The sequence below is a fragment of the Podarcis tiliguerta genome (genome assembly GCF_965153285.1).
Source record: "Podarcis tiliguerta genome assembly, chromosome: 5".
NCBI lineage: Eukaryota > Metazoa > Chordata > Lepidosauria > Squamata > Lacertidae > Podarcis > Podarcis tiliguerta.
The window spans coordinates 59,223,534-59,250,933 of record NC_139538.1 but is presented as its reverse complement, the minus strand read 5'-3'; the positions used below and the strand labels follow the sequence as shown (position 1 = coordinate 59,250,933).

The 27,400-nt window shown below is 43.7% G+C and overlaps 1 protein-coding gene across 1 annotated transcript in view; it reads left to right on the top strand.

Moving 5' to 3' along the window:
• The window catches only part of STK32C (serine/threonine kinase 32C), a 167,787-nt gene that overhangs the window by 92,268 nt on the left and 48,119 nt on the right, over window positions 1-27,400 (top strand). Inside the window, exon 2 of the mRNA XM_083443552.1 lies at window positions 5,550-5,605. Within this exon, the coding sequence (XP_083299678.1) occupies window positions 5,550-5,605 (56 nt within the window). The remainder of the gene's footprint in view (window positions 1-5,549; window positions 5,606-27,400) is intronic.

The window sequence follows — 27,400 nt, the reverse complement described above, 5'->3', positions numbered from 1 at the left end:
GAATCCTTTCCTCTAGCCACGTGAATATTTCACTCTGCTTGTGAAAGGTAGGGGGTGATTTGCAAATATGTAGGGAACACATGTTCTTTTCCAGTCAAAGGTCTAACACTCACCCTTTCCCCAATGGCTTTTTCACATTCTGAATTCACTTCCCTTAACTTATAAACTTCCAAATACTACTTTCATTTATATGGTATAATAACAACAACAGAAAAACCCTGTTAAAGAGGTTTTATGCAACAATTGACTTGAAAGTAGTCTTCTGTTCCCTTTCTTTATTATACTGTATTTAGATAACTCATCTAAAGAAGTCTCATTGAAATCAGTGGCATGATTCCTAGGCTCTGATCCAACTAAAGTTAGTAGTATTGAAATTCCATTGAAATCAGTGAAGTTTGTCACATTGGTTTCAGTGGAACTTAAGCACAACTGGCTTTTCATCAGATCAGGGCCTTAGAATTATGCCATTGACCTCAGTGCAACTTCTACTGTGCAAATGCCCTGCAGCCTGTGGCCTAAGAAGATTTTGTGAAAGGCACTTTTAAAAAATGATTTATAATATGCCTCAAAATATGAAACCATACTCCAGCTTATACACATTTGAACACTTTGTTGAAACACAAATCATGCAATTCAGGTTCAGTTTGTTTTTGTTTTGTTTTTTTCTCTTTGCCACCCAAGGTCTGCAAGATGGTGAAATGATATTTAAGATGCAGATATAATTTGCTGCCGGTTTTTACATTTTGAATCCCCACCAACACTTGCTGCTTTCTCTCTGGAGTGCCTCTGTGTAGCGAAGTCTGGCCAACATAGTTCATTTTCTAATGAAATAACCTTTACATAAACCATTTCCCACACCATATGTATGCAAACCAAAATGACTTACATTTATTCTATCATTCAGGGGTAGCCAACATGATACTGTCCAGAAGTTGTTGGACTCAAACTCTCATCACCCTTGGCTAGGATGGCCAATGATCAGGGATCATAGGAGTTTTAGTCCACCCTGTTGACTATCCCTGCAGTTAGACACCTGTGGGACCTGTCAAAGCCATTCTGAAGCCTCAGGCAGAGCAGGATCTGCTACCACTACCTGCATTCTGCTGGTACCTGCTACTTTCTTTCATCGCCTCAAGTCTCATGGTAAAGAGGGTGATCTTGTTCTACTTTCCCTCCCAATCTGCCTCAGTGTGGCTCATGGTATTCTGACTCACAGATCTGCATTCGAATTAAAGCCACAGATGACGCTCAGTAGTGGGTTGTGGTGCAGGACAGGGCTGCTTTCTTGACCTTCAGTCACCACCATCACTGTGGTGCACCAGGAGGATAAGGGGCAAGGCAGCAGCGAGGCTGGCATGGTGCAAACACACCAACTGGGGGGGTCAGATTGGCTCCATTGGCATGTTTGCACTGCACCAACCTCACTGCCACCTCACCTCGCCTAGTACACCACTGTGATGGCAGTGATGGGAAATTAGGTAAGCAGCACTGCCCCCACCAACCACTACTACTGTTGTTGTTGTCGCCATCTGTGTGTCTCGAGAGACAATGGAGTGCTCCTCTGGGGGTGAAGTCAAACCATTGCATTAGCAGCACCAAAGTGACCTTTCCAGGGTCCAAGCCTGGGCAGTGTGTATGGAACCCTTGGTTGCCCAGGTGACAAAACCACCTTCTTGATTTTGCTGATATGGTTCAAAAGAAAGCAGAACAATATTACTGGTGACTCTGTGATTGTAGCAATGGATAGAGGAAGGACTGGCGCTTATCTTCCTGTCTATCAGATTGAATCATAAACAGAAATGAGCATGTAATGAGCAGTTATTTGGAACCGACCGTGGTGCTATATGATTGCAGCTCTTAAGGTTCTGGTTATTGACCACTAAGTTCAAAGCCAGATGGCCATACAGTGCTTAATTCAGTGAATATTGGCAGGGAAGGGCCAGCTTGCCCAACTTACTGTTTGTTTTTTTTTAAAAAATACAATGATATAGCAAGTTTATACAATTTTGCTGAGCATTAGGTAAAAATAGGAATTCCTCTATTATCTGCTTTCCACTAAGGGCTTCCATTGTCAAATGTTCAGTCTCTTGACTAGCACCTCCTCTCTTGTAAGAGAGGCTGAACACGAATTGTCAGAGTAATTGAGAGAAATAATGAACAGTATTGTTTTCACGAGAAACAGCCCATAGAATATTCTATGTAATTTGCAGTTCAAGTTCCATAACCAGGTTTATGTAGTTATGTAACTTTGCTGCATTCCGCTTCCTTTGTAATTTGCAGAGCGTTTTCCAGCACTCATGACCCCTCCAGTTTCTCTACTGAAACCTCAAGCCAAAAGCTTTGTAGTATATAATGGATTGCCGATGTCAAAACTGTGTCACCCTGAAGACACGTTAGTGGGTGAGAATGGTCCTCTCTGAATAGGCAACAGCTGTCATCTCTTTACTTGTGACGGCTGCATGTCATGAAACTCTCCTCTCCCCATTTATATTGGTGATTACAAATCGTTCCCAATGATAAGCTATTTGAGTCATTAGTGAAAGGCAGTTTTCTCTCTGAAAAAGAAAGTAAAACTATGTATTGTTCCCAGCAACTTTAGAATCTTCTATTTTTAGAATAATTACATCTTTTGTGGAGACGTGTTGTCATTTTTAGAAACGCTGCGCATCCAGCATGAAAAAGGCACAGTGAACCATGGTGAATATAAAGAGATGTGGGGGGTGGTAGGGGCAGCAGAGAGAGGGGGCTTCAGGTTGTTGGTTTCCTGTAATCTTGGTTCTCCAACTCCATTAAGGAGAAGGAGAAGCCTGCAATCAATAGTTTGGCAAGTTATATTGAATTCAAATATGGAATTAAGTGTTCCCCATCTCTCCATCTTGCCTATTCTCCTTTGCTAGCCTTTCGTCAGAGCAACTCAGTCAGTCTGAGCCAGGATTCACCTAACCACGTAAAAACTCACAAGACATTATCTAAGTAGGTTGAGCATTTGAAGGACTGCCTACATTGGTATGAAATTGGCCTGCTGCTAAATTTGATCAAATCAGTGGGAACTAGGAGTAGGATTTTTTAAATAGCACGCTTTTGCTTTCTATCCTGTGTGGAACAACATTTCGCCCATAACAGATCATCCTTTCCCCCACAGCTCCTCTTAAAAACGCTAGGACCCCATGAGCAATCTCCAAATGCTGATTTTCATGTTAGCTGGCCATTTGCATTAGTACTATTGTCCTCAACCCCAAATCCCTCTTCTTCCTTGATGCACACACAAGCCTTGATGTACATTGCTTTCCTTATTTACTTCAAGCGAATGAATAGTTCTGTGTATATGTCCTTTTGCACACCCACCTTGTGCTTTCCATTCAAGTGAGCAGAAGAGAAGGGTGTGTCGTATATACTTCATCACAGAGTCTGGCCCAGAATAATGGATTCATATTCTATTTACTAATAACCAAAACAGCAACATTCGCTCATTACATATTTTAGTTTTTACCTCTTTTGCCTCCATACGCTGAGCTCTTCGTGAAGAAGGACAGGCTAGAAATGCTTTAACACAATGTTGTTGTTGTTGTTGTTGTTGTTGTTGTTGTTGTTGTTGTTATTGTTACACCCCTGTATACATAAATGAATAATCCTAGAAGAGGTTTGACTGGCTGGCTGATATCTTGAACAGGAGGACTACACATTGCCACATTTTGTTATAGCTCCTACTTCCAAATTGTGTTGTGTGAAGAACCTCCTAAAAAATGCCAGAGATCTTATAAAACATGTGCAGGAAAGCACAACCAAATTAAGCCAATCAAGGCATAACTGAAGTGGGATTCTGTTTTTGACTTCACATGAGACTTAAATCAGGATTCGGAAAAGCAAAAATGTTTATATTTAGGAGCCATAGATTTTTATTTTGCTAGGTAAACGTGACATAGCATCTTACACTATGAATACTTTTTAAAGATCATGGTCATTATGCTTGTAGTAATAATTTTCTAGCTGCTTTGTCTGCAGATCCAGGCAACATTAAACATAATTAAAGTGATGTATAAGCACACTTCCTAGCTGCCATTATATCCCATTATGGTTCTGGAATTAGCTAGGAGCTAAAACTCAAATGGAGCCATAAATCAACTAAGCAGATGCCAGCAGCCTCTTCTTTAAATGTTAGTTTCCTCCTAACAGAAGTGACAAGTATGTGGGCTGCTGCATATTCACCATCACTCTGTTGCATCAATCACAAACAAAAGCCACAGCCTTTTAAAGACTGAATAGTATTGCAATTATTTATTATATTATTATTATTCCACCTTTCCTCCAAGAAGCTTAGAGTACTGTATATAGTTTCTAGATTATACACATTTAAGATTTTTTGGAAATTGGGTGAGCGGTAGTGAAATCACTTGTTTCCTCTTCAGTTCTTTTGAGCACCTGATCCACACTTTTTATTTGGGACGGGGTCACATTATTTTTCTTTAAGGGTGATTACTTTTATTTATTTTTGTCTGATTGACTGAGATGCTCCATGTGTGCTGTTGGCTATGCCTGAATCCCCACAGGGTGAAAACCCATTGGTGGAGAGGGGCTTAATGTCCCTAGATGAGAGATGGGGGAGAGGTTGCCTGTATCACCTCAGATGAGAAAACTGGAGGAAATCAGTGGGTTTTTTTTATGTGGTCTAAACCACTGAGCCTCTTGGGCTTGCTGATCAGAAGGCCAGCAGTTCGAATCCCCACGACGGGGTGAGCTCCCGTTACTCGGTCCCTGCTCCTGCCCACCTAGCAGTTCAAAAGCATGTCAAAGTACATTTAGATAAATAGGTACCGCTCCGGCGGGAAGGTAAATGGCATTTCCATTTCTGCTCTGGTTCACTAGAAGCAGCTTAGTCACGCTGGCCACATGACCCAGAAAAACTGTCTGCAGACAAAACGCTGGCTCCCTTGGCCTATAGAGTGAGATGAATGCGCAACCCCAGAGTCGTCTGTGACTGTACCTAATGGTCAGGGGTACCTTTACCTTTAGATAATTATTGGTTGATTATTGAGAAAATATTCCACTTTTTTTATTGAAGTAAGAATTGCATAGATCAAATATTGTGGTGGGTGTAAGGAGAGTGTGATAGTTGAGTGTCTGTATATGTCTAAGACTGTCTAGAATGCTGCCAGTGGAGTTCTGAAAAGCTCTGGGTTTGTTGTTGGTAAAGGAGACCAGTGTATGAATGTTTTAAATGAATATTTTAACCTTAAAAAGTTTAGAAAATCCTCCACTACTGTGTTTTAGCAAAAAGCAACTCACAACTCTTTGGTGTTTATCGGGCAACATTTTGAGCACTACAGCTTATGGCTGCATATGTGGATCCTTGGTGTTCGCATATTTTGTTTTTCACATTTATATCTCACTCTAGGAAAGTCAGGGTTGAACTGGAGATTTGAACCCTGGTCTCTGCAATCGAAGCCCAACACTCTTTCACCTCATTTATGATTATAAATGGCATACCTCTATGAAATACATTGGTGGGAAACTAACGAAAAATGACAAAACTTCTTTGTCTTTTTTTGCAGTGAATTTTGATCACTTCCAGATACTTCGAGCAATTGGGAAAGGAAGCTTTGGCAAGGTAAGAGAATAGTTTGTAATTTGAGTGTGGGGAGGGGGAGCAATTAAGTGCATTGTAGTAAAGTTAAAAGGAGGTGTTCAATTAACTGTTTGCACTTGCGCAAAGATTACCTCTAGAGCAAGGAGATGCTCTTTCCCCTTCCTCTCCTGTCCATGCCCTTCACTGTCTGCAAATCTGTTCTGGAGGCTGGGAGAAAACTCCAAAAAAGATTGTGGGGCATGGAGGGGGAGGAGGGGTGAATGATCTATCTCCATGGCTTGATTTGCCCATCATAGCAAGTCAAGTCTTGGCTTCGCTGCTCAACTGAACTGAAAGGTCCAGGAAGGAGCAAAGTGTCTGTGATTTCCACCCCAGGAGCAAACATATTTGCACACTCATGCTAAGTCATGGGTTGGCTTAGTGTTGTGTGTAAACACAGCTGATGTGGCTTATATAGAAACCACAATACATATTGCACCATATAGCAATAAAATCACAAGGTAAAACGTCACAACACACACAGTACAATCTGATACATGTCCATTCCAAAGTCCCATTGAGTTCTAGAAGTGCATATAGCAGCTGAAAAGAGCAACTTAAGGGCTGATTTCACGGGCTTGGCTGTATTATCAACTGCCTGCTACTTCCGAACCTTTGAATCAAGATTTGAGTCATATTTCAAATCCCTTTTTAAAAGGCTTTATTTAGAAAGTGACTTGGCCCACATCTGATTGTTTTAATTTTAATTTTGACAAGCTCATCTCTCTTCTCAGGCCCTGATGAATGTCTTTGAAACCAAAAGACATTATTCCTCTACTAATCCAAAAATAATCAGGAAGCTTAAGGTAAAAGTGCTAAGTGTCTTGGAATCAGCTGACTTGCAATGTGCAATTTATTCAGTGACTCATAGAATGGGTTATGGCTCATGTGTATGAGTTGTTATTTCCATTACGATCTGTGTAACCTTTTAATTCATTGCCCAATAAAAGGAGCTAATGAAATGCAGTCTGTGGGTTCAGGCAGGTGTCAGAATGTGCAAAACTCTTACTTTTACTGAATATACCTGTAATAGTATGCTACTGAAATAAAAAGCCGTGCCTTATCCATTGAGCAGGTATATAAAAAGGCACACATTGAAGGTGCACATTAATTTAACAGGAATACACCGAGAGAGAAATAATGACCCGACAGAGGTTGAAAATACATGTCCTTTTCAAAATCTAGAAAGAAAATCCATCTGGGCATAACTGTTTTAACAGCTAGACTTTCCTCTTTAAGTGGAGTTGTTCAAACCCAGAAAATGCAATGTAACAGATTCTTACCTGTGACTGGAGGTGTGAAATATTCTGGACTGAAGTGCGTGCTTTGAAGGTATCTTTCAGGTTTTTAAAGCCGTCATCTACTTAAACCCTGTGCATCATTCTGCTTTGCATATGTATATCACCACCCTAAACAATCCTGGAGGATATCAATTTAGTACGACAAAGTCAGATAAGAGCCATCATTTGGAGACTCACTTTAAAAAAAAAAATAACCACAAGATACGTCTCTGGTGGAAATAAATTACTAAGCGACAAATATTCTGGAAATCTTAATATCAAGTTTATTAACACAGATTCCCCCCCCCCTCAATCTTGTCTTGCTCCTTTGATAAGATGGCTCAGTCCTACCCTCAAAGTGCCCCGTTTCAGAGCCTTCTGTTAGACCATTCTGGCAACAAAACCACCATGTTTGGTGGGTGGGAGAGGGAGGTCTGGGCCAACAGAATGGAAGGCTGGTTGGGTTGAGTCAGCAGAATGGAGTAGAGGGATTCTGTCACTCAATGCAACTTTCTCTCCCAGCCTGGCATTGGGGTTTTGGTGATTGCAGCCTTACCTGGGAGTAAGAATTCCCTCATAGAATTCTCTAGGACTTACTTCTGAGTGCACATTACTGTTAATCTGAATCTTATACCTTGTGGACACAGTGTACTGATATAGGGACAATGCTATCTCAAGCTGTCTTCATTATGTGTAGTTCAGTTCAAAAGTACTAATTCACCACAATATAAACATGGCTGGCACCAGGACACACCTTCCTGGGCCCAGAGAAATTCAGAAGGAGTACTTAGTGTGCTGGGTTTGAACTGAGAAAGGGACGGAATACCCAACTCTGCTTTCCACTCTACTGAAGTGGCACATGTCACTTAGCACAGGGGCATGTTTTGCAAGAGTGGAGGGGGGCTTACCACCTTCTTTCAGAATTGTCATCATCAAAGTGTTGCCGATTGAGGGGTTGCCAACATGGTTCCTTCCAGATATTGTTGGACCAAAACCCCCATCACTCCCAGCCCGCATAGTCAATGATCGGATATAGTCAGAGTTGTAATGCAAAGCCATGTTGGCTAACCGTGTAATAAATGTGCACACACCAGTTTGTGAAACCCCCTTTCATACATAGCTGCAGAGGAAGGGGGAATTCTTCCCTAAAGTAAAAAAAACTAAGCTGTTGTGGCTTGGAGAGGAGACTATATTGGAAATACTGTGGTACCTCGGGTTACAGATGCTTCAGGTTACAGACACTTCAGGTTACAGATTCTGCTAACCCAGAAATAGTACCTTGGGTTAAGAACTTTGCTTCAGGATGAGAACAGAAATTGCACCACGGTGGCAGCAGGAGGCCCTGTTAGCTACAGTGGTGCTTCAGGTTAAAAACAGTTTCAGGTTAAGAACAGACCTCCATAACAAATTAGGTTCTTAACCCGAGGTAAAGGGAAAGGGAAAGGGACCCTTGACCATTAGGTCCAGTTGTGCCCGACTCTGGAGTTGCGGCGCTCATCTTGCTTTATTGGCTGAGGGAGCCGGCATACAGCTTCCGGGTCATGTGGCCAGCATGACTAAGCCACTTCTGGCAAACCAGAGCAGCACACGGAAATGCCGTTTACCTTCCTGCCGGAGCGGTACCTATTTATCTACTTGCACTTTGACGTGCTTTAGAACTGCTAGGTTGGCAGGAGCAGGGACTGAGCAAAGGGAGCTCACCCCGTCGCGGGGATTTGAACTGCCGACCTTCTGATCGGCAAGTCCTTGGCTCTGTGGTTTAACCCACAGTGCCTTTGCTGGCCTGGTTATGATAGGGTGAGAAATGCCTGCGTATGGGCCCTGCAGATGTAGTCCTGGTATCAGAGATGTACCTAGGGTCCCTTGGGCCCCTGGCAAGGAGCAGTATCAGCAACTCCCCCCCAAAAACCCACCACCCCATAACTTTACCATAATAAACACATTAGAAATTAGTACATTTTATGTGACCCAAGTACTTGAAGCATCCTAAGTGAGGAGGAAGGGTGAAACTACTTGCATTCCTTTGTGCCACAGTGCAAGATGGACAAGAAGCTACTTCCACGCTCGATCTCCCTGCAACAGCAGTGGCATGTCACTACACACATATGCCATACAACCCATCGTCTGATAGGTGACTTTTGCACTCCCAGTGGGGGTCAGTATTGCCAGCAACCAGGTGCGCCTCTGCCTGGTATTCACATACATGGAAGGGAGAAGTGGCTCCCACATTGCCTATGTTAGGTCTTGCGTCTGTAACCTAATTATGTTTTAGCTGAATGGGCTTTTTCCAAATAGTTTTAGAAATGCAAGATACAGGATTTCCCCCCCTCCTTTTACAAATTCACTAACCCAGTTAGAGTGATCACATGTCTCTTCCCACCCAATATATTTATCTCCTCTCTGAGAAGGAGAAATAAAAATTCTAATTTTGGACTTTCTACTAAGGAATATATAAATTCTGAACAGTGATAAAAAAAGATTAATTGACCAGTTCACACAGGATTCAGCATTTTCTCAGCTGCTCTGCTCTTGTCCCACATGATCACTCCTTGCATGCCCCAGTTTGCAAACAGATGTTTGGGGTTCAGTACATGGATATGTTCAGCAAGGGTTTCCTGTAATTCTGGGGACTCCAAGCAATGCTGCCGCTATCATGGAAACTGCATGCTGAGTGCAGTGCATGTTTGTGTGCTTTTGTTTGTTTGTTCATGTGGTGGTATGTTTGGGGACTTCATAGAGAGTGATTGCATGGAAAAAAGGCACGGGGAAAATATATGTGTGTGTGTGTAAAAAGTTTGTAGCTATGGTTTTGTGAGCACTATCTTAAAATGAAAACGGTATCTGAAGAAGTGTGCATGCACATGAAAGCTCATACCAATAACTAACTTAGTTGGTCTCTAAGGTGCTAATGAAAGGAATTTTATTTATTTATTTATTTGATTTTGTTAAAATGGAAATATATGCAACTCTAATGGAGTATATTTCCATCAAATTAAAATTTCTATTTAGCTAAGAGATCTACACATCTTTTAGTAAGAAACCAGGGAATGAAACAGTATAACCCACTCCAAGTGCACCTAAATGGTACATTAATACGTAGTGACATCACAACCTTTTTCTCTACCATCTAGAGCAGCGGTTCTCAACCTGTCGGTCCCCAGATGTTGTTAACTACAACTCCCATCATCCCTGAGCTCTGGCCTTGCTAGCTAAGGGTGATGGGAGTTATAGTTCAACAACATCTGGGGACCCACAGGTTGAGAAAGGCTGATCTAGAGAGTCACAGGTTCCCCATGCCTACTATAAGGCATGGCTGTATAGAAAAGCAGAGTAATGACAGGAGAAATCAGTAGTCCCCTGCCATTGAAACTTCATTGAGATGGGCTTCCATATCTGTCATCCTTGGCCAGCTGTTGGGGCACCAGTGCTGAGGTGGGGCAAAACTGCTGACATCTGCCCTGGGATATGAGGTAGATGGGTATAGCCACCATTTACATTTTCAGCAATTCCTCCTAGGTACTGTTACTCTGGGACATTGTAGACAATGTAAATGACAGCTAGACCCAGCCATCCAATGCTTCTTGGAGCATTGGTGCTGCCACAGTGGTTGACTACCACTCTCAGATAAGCCCACCAGGGCATATCAGTAGAGGAGAAGATCCAACAGAGTGAACCCAGTTCACTTTAACTTGGAGCTGGCCCTGGATTTAGTGCATAAATAATTGGAGCATTTTGTTCATTTATACAGTGATACCTTGGGTTACATACACTTCAGGTTACATGCGCTTCAGGTTACAGACTCCGCTAACCCAGAAATAGTACCTTGGGTTAAGAACTTTGCTTCAGGATGAGAACAGAAATCGTGTTCCAGCGGTGCGGCAGCAGCAGGAGGCCCCATTAGCTAAAGTGCTTCAGGTTAAGAACAGTTTCAGGTTAAGAACAGACCTCCGGAACGAATTAAGTACTTAACCCGAGGTACCACTGTAAAACTACTATTGCTAAGGGAAGCCGGTGCAACTCAGTAGGTAGAATTATAAATTTGCAGCTGCTGGATTTGAACATAAAACAGCTAAATTCAATTAAATATAGACATAGTTGTTGATAAAATAATATGCGTTAAACAGAAGCCAATTGTAAGATTTAGTTTTGCTTGCACTTCAATAATAATCTCTCTAATCCACACTCCTCAAAACAATATGTGAACCAAAATGCAGCTGTCCTCCAAAACTCACACTTTTCTGAATTATGAGATGCAGTGTCCCAACCCAAACTTTGTGCAGAAATATGTATGTTAGGCAAAAGTGTGCATATAGAGCATATATTCGTGAAAATACAAACGTACAATATATTAGACGACAATGCTTCAGAAAGATGTTTATTAGACAAAATTGCAAAAAAAATGTATATTAGGAGAAATGTGTGCAAACAAAAATGATAAGAGATGTGTGTGTGTCTTGGTATTTGTATATTACAACCTGATATGGAAACATTGTGATCTACACACAAGATAGGAAAAAGTGAGAAACTGAAACTGATACAGGCATTCCTTCCCTGCATTTAAGCAATCATGCACTGGAGAGGAACTCTTATTTTCTTTTCTTTAACATTTTCTTTTAGCAGTAACATTTGCTGTTCAAGCCCGTGTTTTGAATTGATGCTGGCAGCATCTATGCAGCAGTGCCAATCACACTTACCTGGGAGCAAGGACAGAGTCACACATCCATGTTTATCATTTGATAGCTGCAGCATAAACTGATGACATGCAAGTGTGAAGTGGCTACTACCCAGCAAACACCACAGAGAACTGTTTTTTGGTTTTTTTTAACCATCTCTTCAATCTGTGGTCGACACATGCAGCCGTGTGAGTCACTTACAGTGCAGTCCTATGTCTACTCAGAAGCAACCCTTCACTGAGGTCAATTGGGTTTACAACCAGTTAAGTGTTGATAGGACTGCACCTCTTAAGTGGCAGCCGATGAACTGAATCAACTGATGGGTGAATCAGCCTCAAATTCTACCAATTTCCTCGTTTGCATCCTCTCCGAGGAAGATGGCTTTTGCATGACCTTCCTAAGAAAGGCTCACGTCTAATGTAGTTTGCTGTTCAGAAGTAGTTTAACCTTATGATTGCATGGCTTTAATAATTCACGGAGCTTGCAGATGAGAATGACAAAGCTTTAATCTACTTATATAAAGGTCACCGAGGCCTACACTGTAGAAATACTGCAAGTACAATCAGTTTCGAAAATGTCTCAGTATCAGTTCCAATTAGATTCCTTTTATTTTTTTGCTTGACAGCAAAATGTACGTATGCTTTCTCCTACTTTAGAATAAGCTCTTGCTTTGCAAAGTAAGCGCACGCGTGCACACACACACATACACACACAACATCTCCATACATAAAGAAACCAACCTACACAATGAAGCCATTCCTGATGTAATAGAAGAGCATGGAGCACTTGCTATATTTTACTTACTCCACCCATCAGATTGTAGAGGAGTCCACCTCTGGATCACCATGAGGTGTGATGTCTCTCTGCTGGACCACCAACCTGTCCCTTTTCTTTTCAATGGATGGAATTCAGAATAGTTCTAAGGAGATCTTTCCATCAGCATATCAACTTGCCAGCTGCAGCAATCTCCCTCCTCCTCCCCCCATGCACTGTTCTGGGTTCCCCCTCAACCCCCCTGAGCCAATTTGCAGGAGGGGTGATGGGGAAATGCAGGGAGAAGAGGGGAGACAAAAAGCCCCATGGCATTCGTAGAAGACTTTGCACTAGCTTCTGCTAGCAGGACTCATGAGTTGAAATAGTTGATTCCAGCCCAATTTGTATATCTGCTTCAAGGTGTAAGATCCCATTAGAGGGACCCAGAAAATGAACACGAAAGCTCAGAGCTTGGGGTCACCAATATAAGCCTTCACTGGCAACTGGTGAGCTCCTCATTTTCTCACCAATTGCTATGGTCTCACTGGAATTCCAAAATATCATTGACCTATAACTATGGGCCAGTAAGTTTGAATGAAACGCCCACAAAGGGACTTATCAGAACCTGAACTTTTAGATTCTACTGATTCAGATAATAGATGAGTTCTACCACTGTCACAGCTGAAACCTCATAAGTTACAATGACACCTCATTAGCAACAGTATCAGTTCCACAGCTTCCTGGCAGTACAATATATCTTTCTGGCTTCAGAGAGAAGTAAAAGACCACTTCCCCCCTTTTACACAGTTAACTATTTACAAACCTAACAGTTTTTATAGCATAGAAACATCATTACTTATATATTTCTCCTCATAAAGATACAGTTTCTTCACCTAGCCCAGCAAGATTTGGAGGGTCACATTGTTCTCTACCCCTGGCCTAGAGCCATCGGTTTATGCAGTGAAGAAGTTCAGTCTTCTACTCCTGTGTAGAGTAATCCAAAAAAGGTCTATGAGCACCCGTGGACCTGAATAAAAAACTCCTTGCAGGCCCATGTAAGCTGCTCTGAGCTTTTTGCTGGAAGAGTAGAATATAAATTACATAGCTAATCCTTCCCACAGCCTAGTTCTTCAGGGCTTCTCTTGGCCCAGTCGTCTTTCATTTTAAGCCTAGATTACAATGAGGAACATCGCAATCCACAAATGGCTTTACCCAGGCACACATGTTCTTGAAGCAAGCTGTTTTCCGAACAGAAACAGACCCTGTGGGATGTGCTTTGATCTACAGATCAGCTGATTGATTATTAGCTTTTGGACTCAGCCTAGGTTTCTTGAAGTAGGATACATAATAAAAACAAGATTTTAATTTCAGTCTCAAACCACAGATCATGGATTTATATTCAAAAATATCCTATCCTGCAACCCAGAAATTCAAATTCTACAACAATGTTCTTTGTTCTGGTTGCTTTTCTTATAATCATTTGTCATAAAAATCTTGTCGCACTGAGCCTGATAAATTGATGGCAAAAGAAAACCTGATATGTAGACATAGGCTAGGCCAGATCAAGGGCCCAATGCAACTAGCAGCAAAATACCAAATGTGCGTATTCAGATATAAGTCCTTGGACTTAAATGAGACTTGCTGTCTGATGAGTGGGTATATATTTTGCAGCTTTAACATTCCTCTCCCCCCCCTTAGTCTGATCACATGTGGAGTAATATCACAATCACACAAAAACATCTGGAGTTGACAAGCACAATTTCCTTCAGTTTCATTGCTTCCTTCCCTTTACAACTGTTTGGTCTACTCTAGACAAACACAGCAGAATGAAGTGGGAATGAAGCGATGCTGCTCTGAGCTGTGGGCCGTGTGTCTACTATGCACAATAACCTTCAAACTTGTTCTCTGCTGCTTTTATGAGATTATTTTGATTGGGCTGTGGAGATAATGCTACTTTCATTTTGTCATATTTTTGTTTTATGAGTGTACTGGCCTTATTGTTTTCAAAGGTCATTGGATGTCTTAAACTGTATTCTTTTATAATGTCATTGTATGTTGCTTAGATTACATACTATGTTTGCCACTATGCAGGCATATTAAAATCGTTTACATAAATAATATCTATTGCTCAATAATGACCTGGTTTTAATGCAGGCAGAGAAGAACCAAACTGGTAAGAGGCATATGATATGGTTGAAAACAGGCTGTTGGTCAGGTTCTGGAATGAGCAAGTAAGGAAGCAGGCAGGCCAAATTATCTTCTCTCAGGGACAACTCAGACTGAGGAACCAAACCAGGATCAATATCTCAGCTGGGCCCCTATTGGTTCCTCAAGTCTGCTGAAGGGCAGTAGTACTAAATCTGGACATATCACACAGTACAGCCAAGAGCAGACCAATAGCTCCTTCTTCTTCCATGGTGGCGCAGGGAGCAAAGGTTTTTGTGCTGTGTTGCCAAGTCTCTGATTCAAGTCTTCTGGCATCTTACACAAGTAACAAGGAGCAGTTTTCATTAACTGCCTCCCATGGATACCTGTTTCCCAAGCAGGTACTAGCAGGAATCCAGGTCACCAACAGTTGGTATATACTAAGCAATATGTATAATTATCTTTGAGCATTTGAACCTTTATTTCCCATTAAGCATATAATGAAACTAATAAAAAATAATTAACATTATGACAAAGATCTTTCCCTCAGATTGGAAATTGCCAGGATATAATGCCATACATTTAGACCACATGTTTTACAACATTCTTTGGGGAAATAAATTTTGCACCACTGAGAATCAGATATATTAAGGATTTCAATTACAGGAGGCATCGTGGCATAGGCTAGTTATAGATACCATCTGTATTCCATACATAGTTGAGTGTTAAGTACTCATGTGAATAGAATTGCATGAAGAAGAAAGTAGGTCTGTACTTGCTGCCGCTGCCTCATTCTTCATGCATCTATCAGCTCGGATGCCTCCAAGTAGGTCTACTTGCATGAGTTAAATGCTCATATGAATTGACATGTGTTGAGGGTACCCAAGTCAGTGTGGACATGAGACACAGGGAGGGATGAATGACTATCTCAAATTTGGTTTCTCCCACATTCTCATTTTTCCAGTATTAAGTTCCGTTCTCCATATTTCCACATCCATCTGTAATTCCTTTTAGGGGAAAAAGACCTCATGAAAATTCTTCAGTATTTTAAACTGAGTTTCTCCTAACATACAAATCTTTGTATGCAATTCTACCTAATATACACATTTTTACAAAGTAGTTTCCCCTCATATGATGTATTCTATGTTGGTTTCACTAATATATGAATTTTTGTGTGACAGTTTAGCCTAGTTTTAAGGTAAAGGTAAAGGGACCCCTGATCATTAGGTCCAGTCGTGACCGACTTTGGGGTTGCGGCGCTCATCTCGCTTTAATGGCCGAGGGAGCCGGCGTACAGCTTCCGGGTCATGTGACCAGCATGACTAAGCCGCTTCTGGCGAAACCAGAGCAGTGCACGGAAACACCGTTTACCTTCCTGCCGGAGTGGTACTGCTAGGTTGGCAGGAGCTGGGACCGAGCAACAGGAGCTCACCCTGTTGCGGGGATTCGAACCGCCGACCTTCCGATCGGCAAGCTCTAGACTCTGTGGTTTAACCCACAGCGCCACTGGTACCAATTAGGTAGGTTTGCCTTTAAATGCAAACTGAATCAGATTTCTCTCTCATCCTTGGGCATAGGTCAAGGCCAGTAAATACAGTCCCATCTATCCAGGCAAATCCAGACAGAAAATGTTTCATTTCTTCACTGGAGCAGAAATCAGCTTTGCCCTCATTAAGTTTCTGGTGCTGCAGTTTCTTTCAGCATCCTTAGCTTAAGTGCAATATGGGAATATTCTGTTTTTGAATTGCTTTGTGGAGCCAGACCTTTGTCAGCTGCATGAGTTAGAGAGGATGAAGATTTAACAATGAAAATCTTGACCTGTGTGACCTCTCCTTTCCTCATAAGAGTGGCTGCCTTTTGTGTGTGTGTGTACCTGGGCCCTCACGTCTCCCCACTGTATTCCTAAGCAGATATGTGGCAGAAGTAGACAAAGGCCACGCACCACTTCTCTCTATTTCTAGGATGGGGGAATTGGTGGCAGCAGCAGAATTAAATACTCAGAATAGAAACTAAAACTTGGATCTAAAGCTGCCCATGCCAGAGCCTTAATACCTCGGGCAATTAAAACTAGACTGGCATCATTCCTAAAAAGTATGGGAGTGATCTCTGCCCTTGCACAGAGATTGCACTAATAGTTTGAGACACCTCTTTCCAATGTATATGAAATGTTGGCTTGGATCCAAAGATTCCATTGAATAAATGGAAGTGCCTTCCATTCATACCGGGGAAATCTCTGGATCCAAGCCAGTGTAATTCTACAGCACTGAAAATATATTCTGTTCCTATGAAAAATAGACTTCTGTTGAAAATGGAATCTACATCAAAGAACACAAGAAGAGTCCTGCTGGCTCAGATCAACAGCCCATCTAGTCCAGAATCCTGTTTTCCTTAGTGACAAACCAGGTGCCTCTAGGAAGCCTGCAAATAGGACATGAATGCAATAGTTCTCTCCTGTTGTTTCTCTCCAGGAAATTATATTCAGTGTCGTGTTGCCCTTTGAACAAGGAGGGTGCATTTAAAACTGTCAAGATTAGTAGCTGTGGATAGAGCTATCCTCTAGGATGCCTCTTATAAACCCACCTAAGCTAGTGACTGAAGGGACACGGGTGGCGCTGTGGTCTAAACCACTGAGCCTAGGACTTGCCCATCGGAAGGTCAGTGGTTCAAATCCTAGCAACGGGTGAGCTCCCATTGCTCAGTCCCAGCTCCTGCCAACCTAGCAGTTCGAAAGCATGTCAAAGTGCAAGTAGGTACCTTACCAGCGGGAAGGTAAACGGCTTTTCCGTGTGCTCCTCTGGTTTCACCAGAAGCAGCTTAGTCATGCTGGCCACATGACCTGGGAAAACTGTCTGCGGACAAACGCCTGCTCCCTCAGTCAGTAAAGCGAGATGAGGGCCGCAACCCCAGAGTCGTTTGCGACTGGACTTAACTGTCAGGGGTCCTTTACCTTTACCTTCAAGCTAGTGACCACCACCATTTGCTGTGGCCACAAATATGTACACCAGGTTAAGAAGTCCTGACTATCTCGAATCCATTAGTAATTCCATTGGTATGAGAGATGTAGAGGGGAAAGAAAGTTATCTCTATGCATTTTGTCTATGTATGATTTCATAAATGACTATAAGGCACCTTCAGACTTTCCCTTCCACATGTTCAAAGAACATGTGCAGGGTGTTGCAGGGGCTGTGAACACCAGCCATAATGCTGATGCGCCTGCTGACTCTAACCCGGTTAAACATTGAGCAGGAAAAACCAAAGGGTGAATCTTCATTCATTCAGTGAAACATACTAAGAATCCTCTATAGAATCCTGCCCAGTTTTCCCAACCGCATGGAGGACTCTAACTGAGTTCAGTCAAACACCTGAAGATGCCTTCTACAGACCCTGTCACTCAACACTTGAGAGTCAGGGGACAGGAGACACTGAAACCAGGGCTGGCATATACATCATCAGCGTCTTCATCATCATCATCATCATCAGGGAGCAGGGCTATCAGAGAGCTATGCACTGTGACCCCAATATCTGTTAACCTGGTTTGTCATCACTGCCAGTGTGCAAAACTAGGCTTTTTGGCCCTATGAGCATCACTTTCCACTTATGTACATTTAACCCCCTTCTGCTGTGTTGTTGCCCACTTACTCCATTTGGAGATCCCTAGAATTCTCAACATGAATTTATCTGCACAGCTATAATATTTACCACATTTTAACACTTGATTGCAGGGATCAACACTGAAATGGATTGTAGCTTCGTCAACAAATTATACGGCAATCAAGTATTAATATCTCAAATCCATTTTTCACCTGGCTTTGTTCCTAAACCTGCTGATCAAATGACATTTAATAATTGCGGGCAGGATTGGGTCAAATTAGCAAGAGTACAAGCAAGCAGTAGGCAATTGTGATTTGTAACATGAATGTAAGGCTTAATATTCCCAATGCTTTCTCTTTTGTCTCTAGAACAGGAAGAATTTCCTCATCAATGTGTAGTTGTTTCAATCTAAGTGCAGGCTATAGAGGGTAAATATTTGATTTAAGCTTTTAGCTGGAATTCAGCTTGCAGCCTGAGTTCCATATTCATTTTTTAATAGGTGCAGACGGGTGGATCCAAAATAGGCTAGGCTAGACAATCTCTGTTGGCAGCAGTCTCACATTCTCTAAATCACTCTCTCTTTCTTTAGAAGTTAGAAAGGCAGGATTTTAGAAGCCCTTGGTACCATGGATGAGGTGTTGGAGGAAGCTATTTTCACATGGGAAACAGCAAAGGAAGCTGCCATATACCATTGGTCCATCTAGTTCAATAATCCCTACAATGACTGACAGTGGTATTTCAGCGGTTCAGACATGAGTCTTGTTCAGCCCTCCCTGGAGATGCTGGAGATTGAACCTCGGATCTTCTGCATACAAAGCATATCATCTATTACTGAGCTGTGACCCCTCCCACAGCAAGTGTGGTTGGATCCTGAAGCAAATATGGAATGGTGATCTCAGTTGGCCTCTAAACATCTCACATCCTGATATGTTGGTGCCCATTTGTTGATCTCATCACCAGCCATCCTAAATCCCCCCCCCCCATCTCTCACATTGCATGGGACATCATTTTCTCTTTTCTAAAACCACTTTTCCAAGCTTTTCCCTACTCAAGAAGGCAAAGTAAAGAGAGTCTGGCCCCAAGGTATGGTCTGAAGGCTCATGAGGCCATCACCTTGCAGAAGCTAAGCAGGTCTGGATCTTGTCAGTGGATGGGGAGATGACTACCTGGGAGCCACATGGATGCCACCTTGGGGATGGAAGAAAGGTGGGCTATAAATGTGAGAGGATGAATGAGTGAATACAAAATTAAACTGGGAAGTCCTGGCACAGCTTCTTTATATAGCTGGCATTGAGAATAAGACATGTGAGAGCTCCTGGAGCTCCAGTGGAACAGGGTACCTGACATGATTGCAGGCTCCAGGCCAGTGAGCCAACATCTGGCGCTTGGGTGCCTTTTGCCCACCTCCTTCATGGGCCTGAACCTCCCCGCCCCCAGCTGTACAAGCTGGTTTCTGAATTCTGAATGGAATCATAGAACTGTAGAGTTGGAAGGGACAATATTCAACTTGTACTCATTACTGGAAGTTACCTGTCATCTCTCTGCCTGTTTGATTGACACAGTCTGGTCTGTTTTACTTTGAAATGGGATCTTTCCGCACTGAACTTTGAAATTCTGAAAAATGTTAGCATTTCAGGGTTGAGTTGTGTGACATGGTAGCTGCTGGAATTTATGACGGCCCCAGTCATCCATGCAGGAAAGCTGGTTTTAAAGTTAGCCTTTCAAAAGTTCCAAGCTCCCAATCCAATGTCCTGCTTATTTTGGTTCAGCATGCTTTATGTTAGTGTACTCTCTCTCTGTCTCTCTCTCTCTCTATATATATATATATGCGGCAGCCATAGTCATCTTCAGTGTCCATGCGCTGCTAAGCAGGAATTACAAGGCCACTTCATGGGGATCACCAGATCCGTGATTTCATTTTGTACATCAGTACTGTGGCCAACAGAAGAATACATTGGGAAAGTAGAATTTGAGTGTGGCACAACTGTTGAAATGGCCAAAATGTGAATCATCTCAGAAGCCCTTACTGCATCTGCCTTTAAGAGTGACCATGGCTTAGGAGTATTGTACATATTTTGCTTGCAAAACAGTCTCAATTCAATTAAGATAGGGCTGGGAAAGATTCCTGCTGGAAACGTTGAGAGCCCCTTCTGGTCAACATAGCCCAATCCATTGTAGGCTGACAGAAGAAATTCCTGCCAGTCATAGTTAAACCATGGAACACTCTCCTACAGGTGGCAGTGATGGCCACCAACTTGGATGGCTTTGAAAGACACAGGTAAAGGCTCTCAATGGCCACAAGCCATGGTGTCTACTCCACCATCAGACGCAGCATTCTTCTGAATACCAGTTGCTGGGAACTGCAGGAGGGGAGACTACTCTTGCCCTCACTTCCTTTCCATAGGCATCTGGTTGGCCACTGTGAGAACAGGATCCTATGCTAGAAGGACCATTGTCCTGATCCAGGAGGCTTTTCTTACTTTCTTACTTGACCTAAAATAGTGCAAAATTCAAATAAATTTAGTGGCCTACTCTTTCACAGTGAGTAGCAAAGAAAAATAGTCTAAACCCAAAGACCTAAAAAGGGGCTTGCCAACCATGGGCACATTTGCAAATCAGAGAAGTTGTTGTGGGCACCGCATACATGGCACAACTCCCTTCCCCAGCTGTAGCACACCGTAACTGCCTCTGCAATGCAGTTGGCTAAAGAAGGCTTCTTTCCAGCCTAATTTCAGTGGGCAGATGGGACCCTGGCGAGACATCTGCCTCTGTGGACACATGTGTGGCTACAGACACCATGTCAAAATATTTATCAGTCCCATGTGTCCAATTTATCTCAATGACTCTTCCTTTGTTTTCAAAGCAGCAAAGATCAGAGGGATGGGGAGAGAAAATGGTGGGGAGGATGAAATCTGTCCCTCCTTTTGCGATGCATTCAATTTAGACATCCTCCACACTAGGCTTCCTCAAACTCGGCCCTCCAGATGTTTTAAGACTACAATTCCCATCATCCCTGACCACTGGTTGTGCTAGCTAGGGATCATCAGCGTTGTAGGCCAAAAACATCTGGAGGGCCAAGTTTGAAGAAGCCTGCTCCGCACACTTTCTTGCCATTTGAAGGTGGGGTTGCTAGACCGCTTCCTCCAGGACCATCCTCCTTCCCACCCCCTTTTTGAAAAACAGTCTTGCAGCTGTGAATGCTCATCCAGCTGCATCTTCCAGCTTGCTCCATCCCTGGGCCCAGCCCATCTGTGCTGGTCCCAGGGGGAGGTTACCATGGGGCGAGGTCCAGGACCTGAGTCGAGGGTCAGCAGACAGTCCTCCACGGGCGAAGCAGGGTCCAAAGCGAGGAGCTGGGCAAGGACAGGAACTCTGGAGGAACAGGACTGGGTGCTGACCGAAACAGCTCTTCAACGATGTTGCTCCTGCAACCTGGGACCGGCCTGACTGGCCTTTATCTTCTCTGAGGCCAGGGGCGGGCCCGGCCCCCAGGAGACCCGCCTCTCCTGGCCTTAAGGCGAGCACTCCTCCTGGGAGAAACCAGTTCCCTCCGCCTCTCTGCCCTGAGCCTCTGCAGCTCAGGAGAGGCTGGAGGGTTACTGGACCCAGGGGGAGACTCACCTTCCCCTGACAGGGCTGGGAGAGGTGCACCTGTAGGCACTGTGTCCTCAACCACCTCTGGAGCCAGAGTGGATTCACCTGATACCTGCTCCTGAGGATCCGGCACAGGTGCAGGTGCCTCAGAGTCAAGGCCCTGCCCCAGTTCAGCCGGCCCTGGAGGCGGGGACTCCTGTGCAGGCTGGGATTCCTCCGGTTCAGCCTCTGAATCGGATTCCCAGGCCATCACACCATCACTCAGACTCCCACCTTCCTCTCCTCAGGTCTTACAAGATGAGTGTTCTGTTGGGCTGCCTCAGAAGGGTGACTAGTGGGGTGCCACAAGGTACTGTCTTGGGCCCGGTCTTATTCAACATCTTTATCAACGACTTGGATGATGGACTCAAGGGCATCCTGATCAAATTTGCAGATGACACCAAACTGGGAGGGGTGGCTAACACCCCAGAGGACAGGATCACACTTCAAAACGACCTTGACAGATTAGAAAACTGGGCAAAAACAAACAAGATGAATTTTAACAGGGAGAAATGTAGAGTATTGCACTTGGGCAAAAAATATGAGAGGCACAAATACAAGATGGGTGACACCTGGCTTGAGAGCAGTACATGTGAAAAGGATCTAGGAGTCTTGGTTGACCACAAACTTGACATGAGCCAATGCAATTCTGGGCTGCATCAACAGGAGTATAGCATCTAGATCAAGGGAAGTAATAGTGCCACTGTATTCTGCTCTAGTCAGACCTCACCTGGAGTACTGTGTCCAGTTCTGGGCACCACAGTTCAAGAAGGACACTGACAAACTGGAACGTGTCCAGAGGAGGGCAACCAAAATGGTCAAAGGCCTGGAAACGATGCCTTATGAGGAACGGCTAAGGGAGCTGGGCATGTTTAGCCTGGAGAAGAGGAGGTTAAGGGGGGATATGATAGCCATGTTCAAATATATAAAAGGATGTCACATAGAGGAGGGAGAAAGGTTGTTTTCTGCTTCTCCAGAGAAGCGGACACGGAGCAATGGATCCAAACTACAAGAAAGAAGATTCCACCTAAACATTAGGAAGAACTTCCTGACAGCAAGAGCTGTTCAACAGTGGAATTTGCTGCCAAGGAGTGTGGTGGAGTCTCCTTCTTTGGAGGTCTTTAAGCAGAGGCTTGACAACCATATGTCAGGAGTGCTCTGATGGTGTTTCCTGCTTGGCAGGGGGTTGGACTCGATGGCCCTTGTGGTCTCTTCCAGCTCTATGATTCTATGATTCTAGGAGGATGGTGAGGGAACCAAGGGGAAGGAAGATGCTGCTGCTTCCTTTTTCACACCTGTGGGGCTGTTACCATAGCAACTGTATGTGAAGGAATGATGGGATCGGCATTGATTACCTCAGCACCCCGGATTCACCAGACTGCAGTATTTACCACAGCAAGTCTGCATGCCCTTCCCCTGCTTCAATGAAGTATACTTCAGTGTCTTCTCACATTCCTAGTGCCACTCTAGTCCCTGATGGCTGGGCCGCAGGCAAGATCTCCACCCCCGGCTCTGCTTGCTGCGTTGTGGCTTCCTCCAGCAATTTCGTGCTGATTTGGCTGTTTGAGAAAGCACTAAAGGAAAAGAAAGGGGGTCAGAATGCGATGCCTCTCTCGGGAGGAGGAATGCGAGTTCATGCCAGCAAATGGAGGGGCTGTACAGCGGAGCAGACTGAAAACCGCAAAGAAAGAAAAAGTGGGACTTGGCTCTTATTGACTTGCTGTCTAGCTCTGTGGTAATAAGAGCAAGCATAAAATTATAGAGCATAAAATGTTGTTAAATAATTTAAAGTGGAAAAGTAAAGGGAAGCTTCTGCTACAACACATGATATACTGTACAACTGTCAGCAAAACAGCTTCTGCATCAGGAGTGCTTCAGGGCTTCTGAGTCTTTAGAAGAGAGTGATTTGGGATTAAACAAAAAAAAGTTCACCCTTCGCTTATTTGCTTAACAGCCCAATCCGCAGCATATTTAATCAAAAGCAAATCCCACTGTGTCCAAGCAGACTTGCTCCTTAGCAGTTGTTGATAGCCTTGCAGCCTTAGTGCAAATAAATGAGGCAACATTTTACACAATGTAAAGGCCCTCGTATACTCCTGGTTCTCAAAACATCTCTCTCTGCAAAGATGACAACCACAGCTGCATATCACGCTAAGCCAAACCATCGCTAAGTGTGTCCACTCCCAGAGAAGAACTCATACCTGCTTTGCTCCTGTAGCTCAGCACTATAACTAATGCAAGGACTGTATTAGTGTGCCATATGAACCCAGGATTGTGGTTCAGGTCTCTCTTCCTCAACCACAATCTGTAGCCAAGGTCTGTTCTTGCTACGTAGTCTGGTTAAGGAGAAGAGACCTTCACCATGATCCCATGGTCAGAAGACATGCTAAGCCAACACTTGATTTTACTGTCATTCTGCTAAATTAAAAAGTCTGGAGGAGACGGCACATTCACGCAGTAATGGTAAGCCATGCTCTGGCTTACCATTAACTGCAAACCAAGCCAGCATCAGTGAACTTAAGGCATGTATCTTTACCTCTGTGTGGTGCTTGTTGCTCTTATGGCAAGTAGCTGAAAAAGCAGGAGCAAATCTAAGGATCTAGATGGTTGCTGAGGTGCATCCAGTATTGAACTGGGACTCAGGTAAAAACAGCATCCTGGACAACATCTCTGTTTGCCCATTAGTTTCTATGAGGGCATTTCAACATGCTAAAGCTCTGAGAGCTCTGACAGTGCATCTCACCTGCTGCTGTGTCCTTTTCTGCTTCCTCCCCCTCTCCTCCTCCTCAGTGCTTTGTGAAACTAACTAGTAAACTCATATAGATTTCATTTCTTTGGCCATTGGCGCCGATTGAAATGGGTGATGGATTGCTGGGTCAGGGAGGTCCCATTTTCCAATGTAGTTCAGTCCAGTTTATTCATTGCTTCCCTATGTGTAGGAGGAGTGTAGGAGAGAGAGTGTACATGGCTCAGACACTTAACAGCTTGAGATTTCTCCCTAGACAGCAATGAGGGGAACAGTGTCTTTCTGTCTCACTGCTTATGTTTGCCAGTCAGTAAAAAAGTGAAACACACATACCCCTCCCTGGACCCATCATAAGTATTTCTACTGGGAGCTATTTTGAAGCAGATTTTTTATGAAACGCTGCAGGAAGTAAAGTGGTTTTCATTTTTAAAAGGTTTCTGGTTAAAAGAGAGAGGAAGGGGGGGGGGAGAGAGGGAGAGAGAAGTGAATATCTTCAGACCTTGGTTGCAATTTGAAACCAGCTTGTACATGGCACACCCTTAGTTTTAGCAGAACTTGATTACTTAGGATAAAGAGTGAGCAGAAGCCTTCTATCACAGGTTCTCCAGTTCAAATTTGGTCTAGGGCAGTGGCATCCTAGGTACATGCCTTAGACCAGGGGAAGAGCAGTAACTCCATGGTAGAGCATCTGCCTTAGACACAGAAAGTCCTCTTCTGGCATCTCCAGGTAGGGTCGAGAATCCCCCTTGCCTGAAATCCTGGAGAGCCACTACCAATCAATGTAGATCAGTGTTTCCCCAACTTGGTCTTCAGTTGTTTTTGGACTACGATTCCCATCATCTCTGACCACTGTCTAGGGATGATGGGAGTTGTAGTCCAAAAACAGATTGGGAAACACTGATGTAGACAGTAGGAAGAGGTAGATGGGCCAATGGTTTAACTCAATATAGGGCAGTTTCCTATGTGCTTATGTTCCAGGCATGGGAAACTGCTGGCCCATGAGCCAAATGCAGCTCATGCAGCCTCCAAATCTGGCCCAAGTCCTGGACCCTCCTCCCCAGAGAAATTAAGCTGGAAAGCAGCCTCCCATGGGAGTCAGTGAGAGGCTATTTTCAAACCGAATTGCTGTGCAGAGGCCACTTTCAGGAAGCAGTTGTACCTGGTGAAGGAAGGGTGATCTTCTGCTTCCTTTGTACCCTGACTCTGGCTGCAAATCACCCCATACATGATGAGTCTTGAAAACAGCCTTCCACGGAGGGCTGTTTTCAAGACTTGGTCCATGTAACTCGGTATTAGCTATACTTCCTGGTAGCAGGTCTCCGGGGTTTCAGACAGGAGTATTTCCCATCCCTACCTAAAGATGCCAGGGATTGAACTCAGAGTTCTTTGCATTCAGAGGAAGTATGCACTCTCCTGTTGAGCTCCAGCCCTTCCCCAAGGAACGGGAAAGTGAAAAACACAGACTTTTCAGTGGCCTGAGTGAAATGACTACACTCTGTCCTGAAGCTGAAATGTCATAGTTTCATCACAAAGTTGGCATGGACCTGAATCATTCTTAGCAATCTCAGCAGAATGCCGCAGATTAACTGACATGGAAATTTAATTGCTCCCTCAGCCCGCGAACGTCTCCCTCCAGAGCATTTGCGGTACATTAGTGGTGTTGCACAGGAGAGCCTCCATGTCTGCAGCTCAGTTGCATAAAAGTAAAGAAAACTCCCACTTGCCACCTGAGACTACACACATTTCGCTCGCTGTTTCATCACAAGAGGTTTAGTCAATACAGGGTAGGGCACATCCAGTCTCTTTCCTTGTCCTGACTTGTGCTTTTACTATCCCAGAAGACAGGGAGGGATAGTGCTTCAGCCGTTGGAAGAGAGGGCAGTGATGGCTGCTCTGTTGCAATTAGACTGGAAAGGGATGTCTTTATCTCACTTGGTAAAATATCGTTTTGCCACATTTAGCCGCCTTGTGAAAACATCCATCTTTATCAAGATGGCAAAGGCCAAGTTGCTGAGTGGGGTCCCCAGAGTCCTGTCCCGACTCACCTCAGTGCTCAGCACCTCATTCCTACCTCTCTGTAGCTTTGGTTGTGGAGGGCAGTGAGCCACTAAGGGGCATAAGAGGAGGTGGCTGGGTTCCTCCTCTCTTATCGTTTGCACTGCAGGATGGGGACGTCAAAGAGCCATTTCCCCACATTTCAGTTTCTTGCGGTTTGGGGGCAAGTGCTGAGGCAGATGGTATTGTGAGTGTGTGTGTGCGTCCTTGAGATTCAGGCCTAGGAAGTGGGTAAAGTGGTCATCCTTTGGGGGAACTGAATAGCTGAGCTTGCACTTACCTTTCCCTCCCCAAGATGTTTTGTATGATTAATATTTTAAAGGCTTCCCGTTTGGTCTGGGACTTCGGGCAACAGCTTTCTTGACCTTTGACTCTGCTGTAACATCTGGATCCTGTCTCAGTTCTGACCGCTGTCTATGACACAGCCCAGATGATAAACATTCAGTTTGTGAGTCATCAAGTGTAGGGAAATCAAGAGTTTACCTGCTTATTTGAACCAGCCCTTCAGGTCACATCAAAAGCCATGGTAATATTTGTCTCCTATGGCAGATGAATATTTGGCATTTTCAACTCTCTCAGGGCTTCTTCTCTGAAATGTTGTTTCCCAAATATAGATAAATGCGTTTCAAAGCCAGCCATTTAAAATCTGTTTTGTGGTGTTCTTCGTTGACCTGAACAGTGAATGCTTTGTACAAGATGTGAAGTGAGAACAAGTGGTGCTTAGATTTACTTTTTAGTTGCTTTTCTTACATCATGTACATTTTCATCTGATTGTAAGCTTTTAATTTTCTTTTTCAAAGGACTGGAAGGCTCAGGATGAGATAGGTAAACAAATCCTACATGGGCTACCTTCACTAACACTATTCCATTGTCTCTCATCTTTGTAGTCGGCTTGGATTTT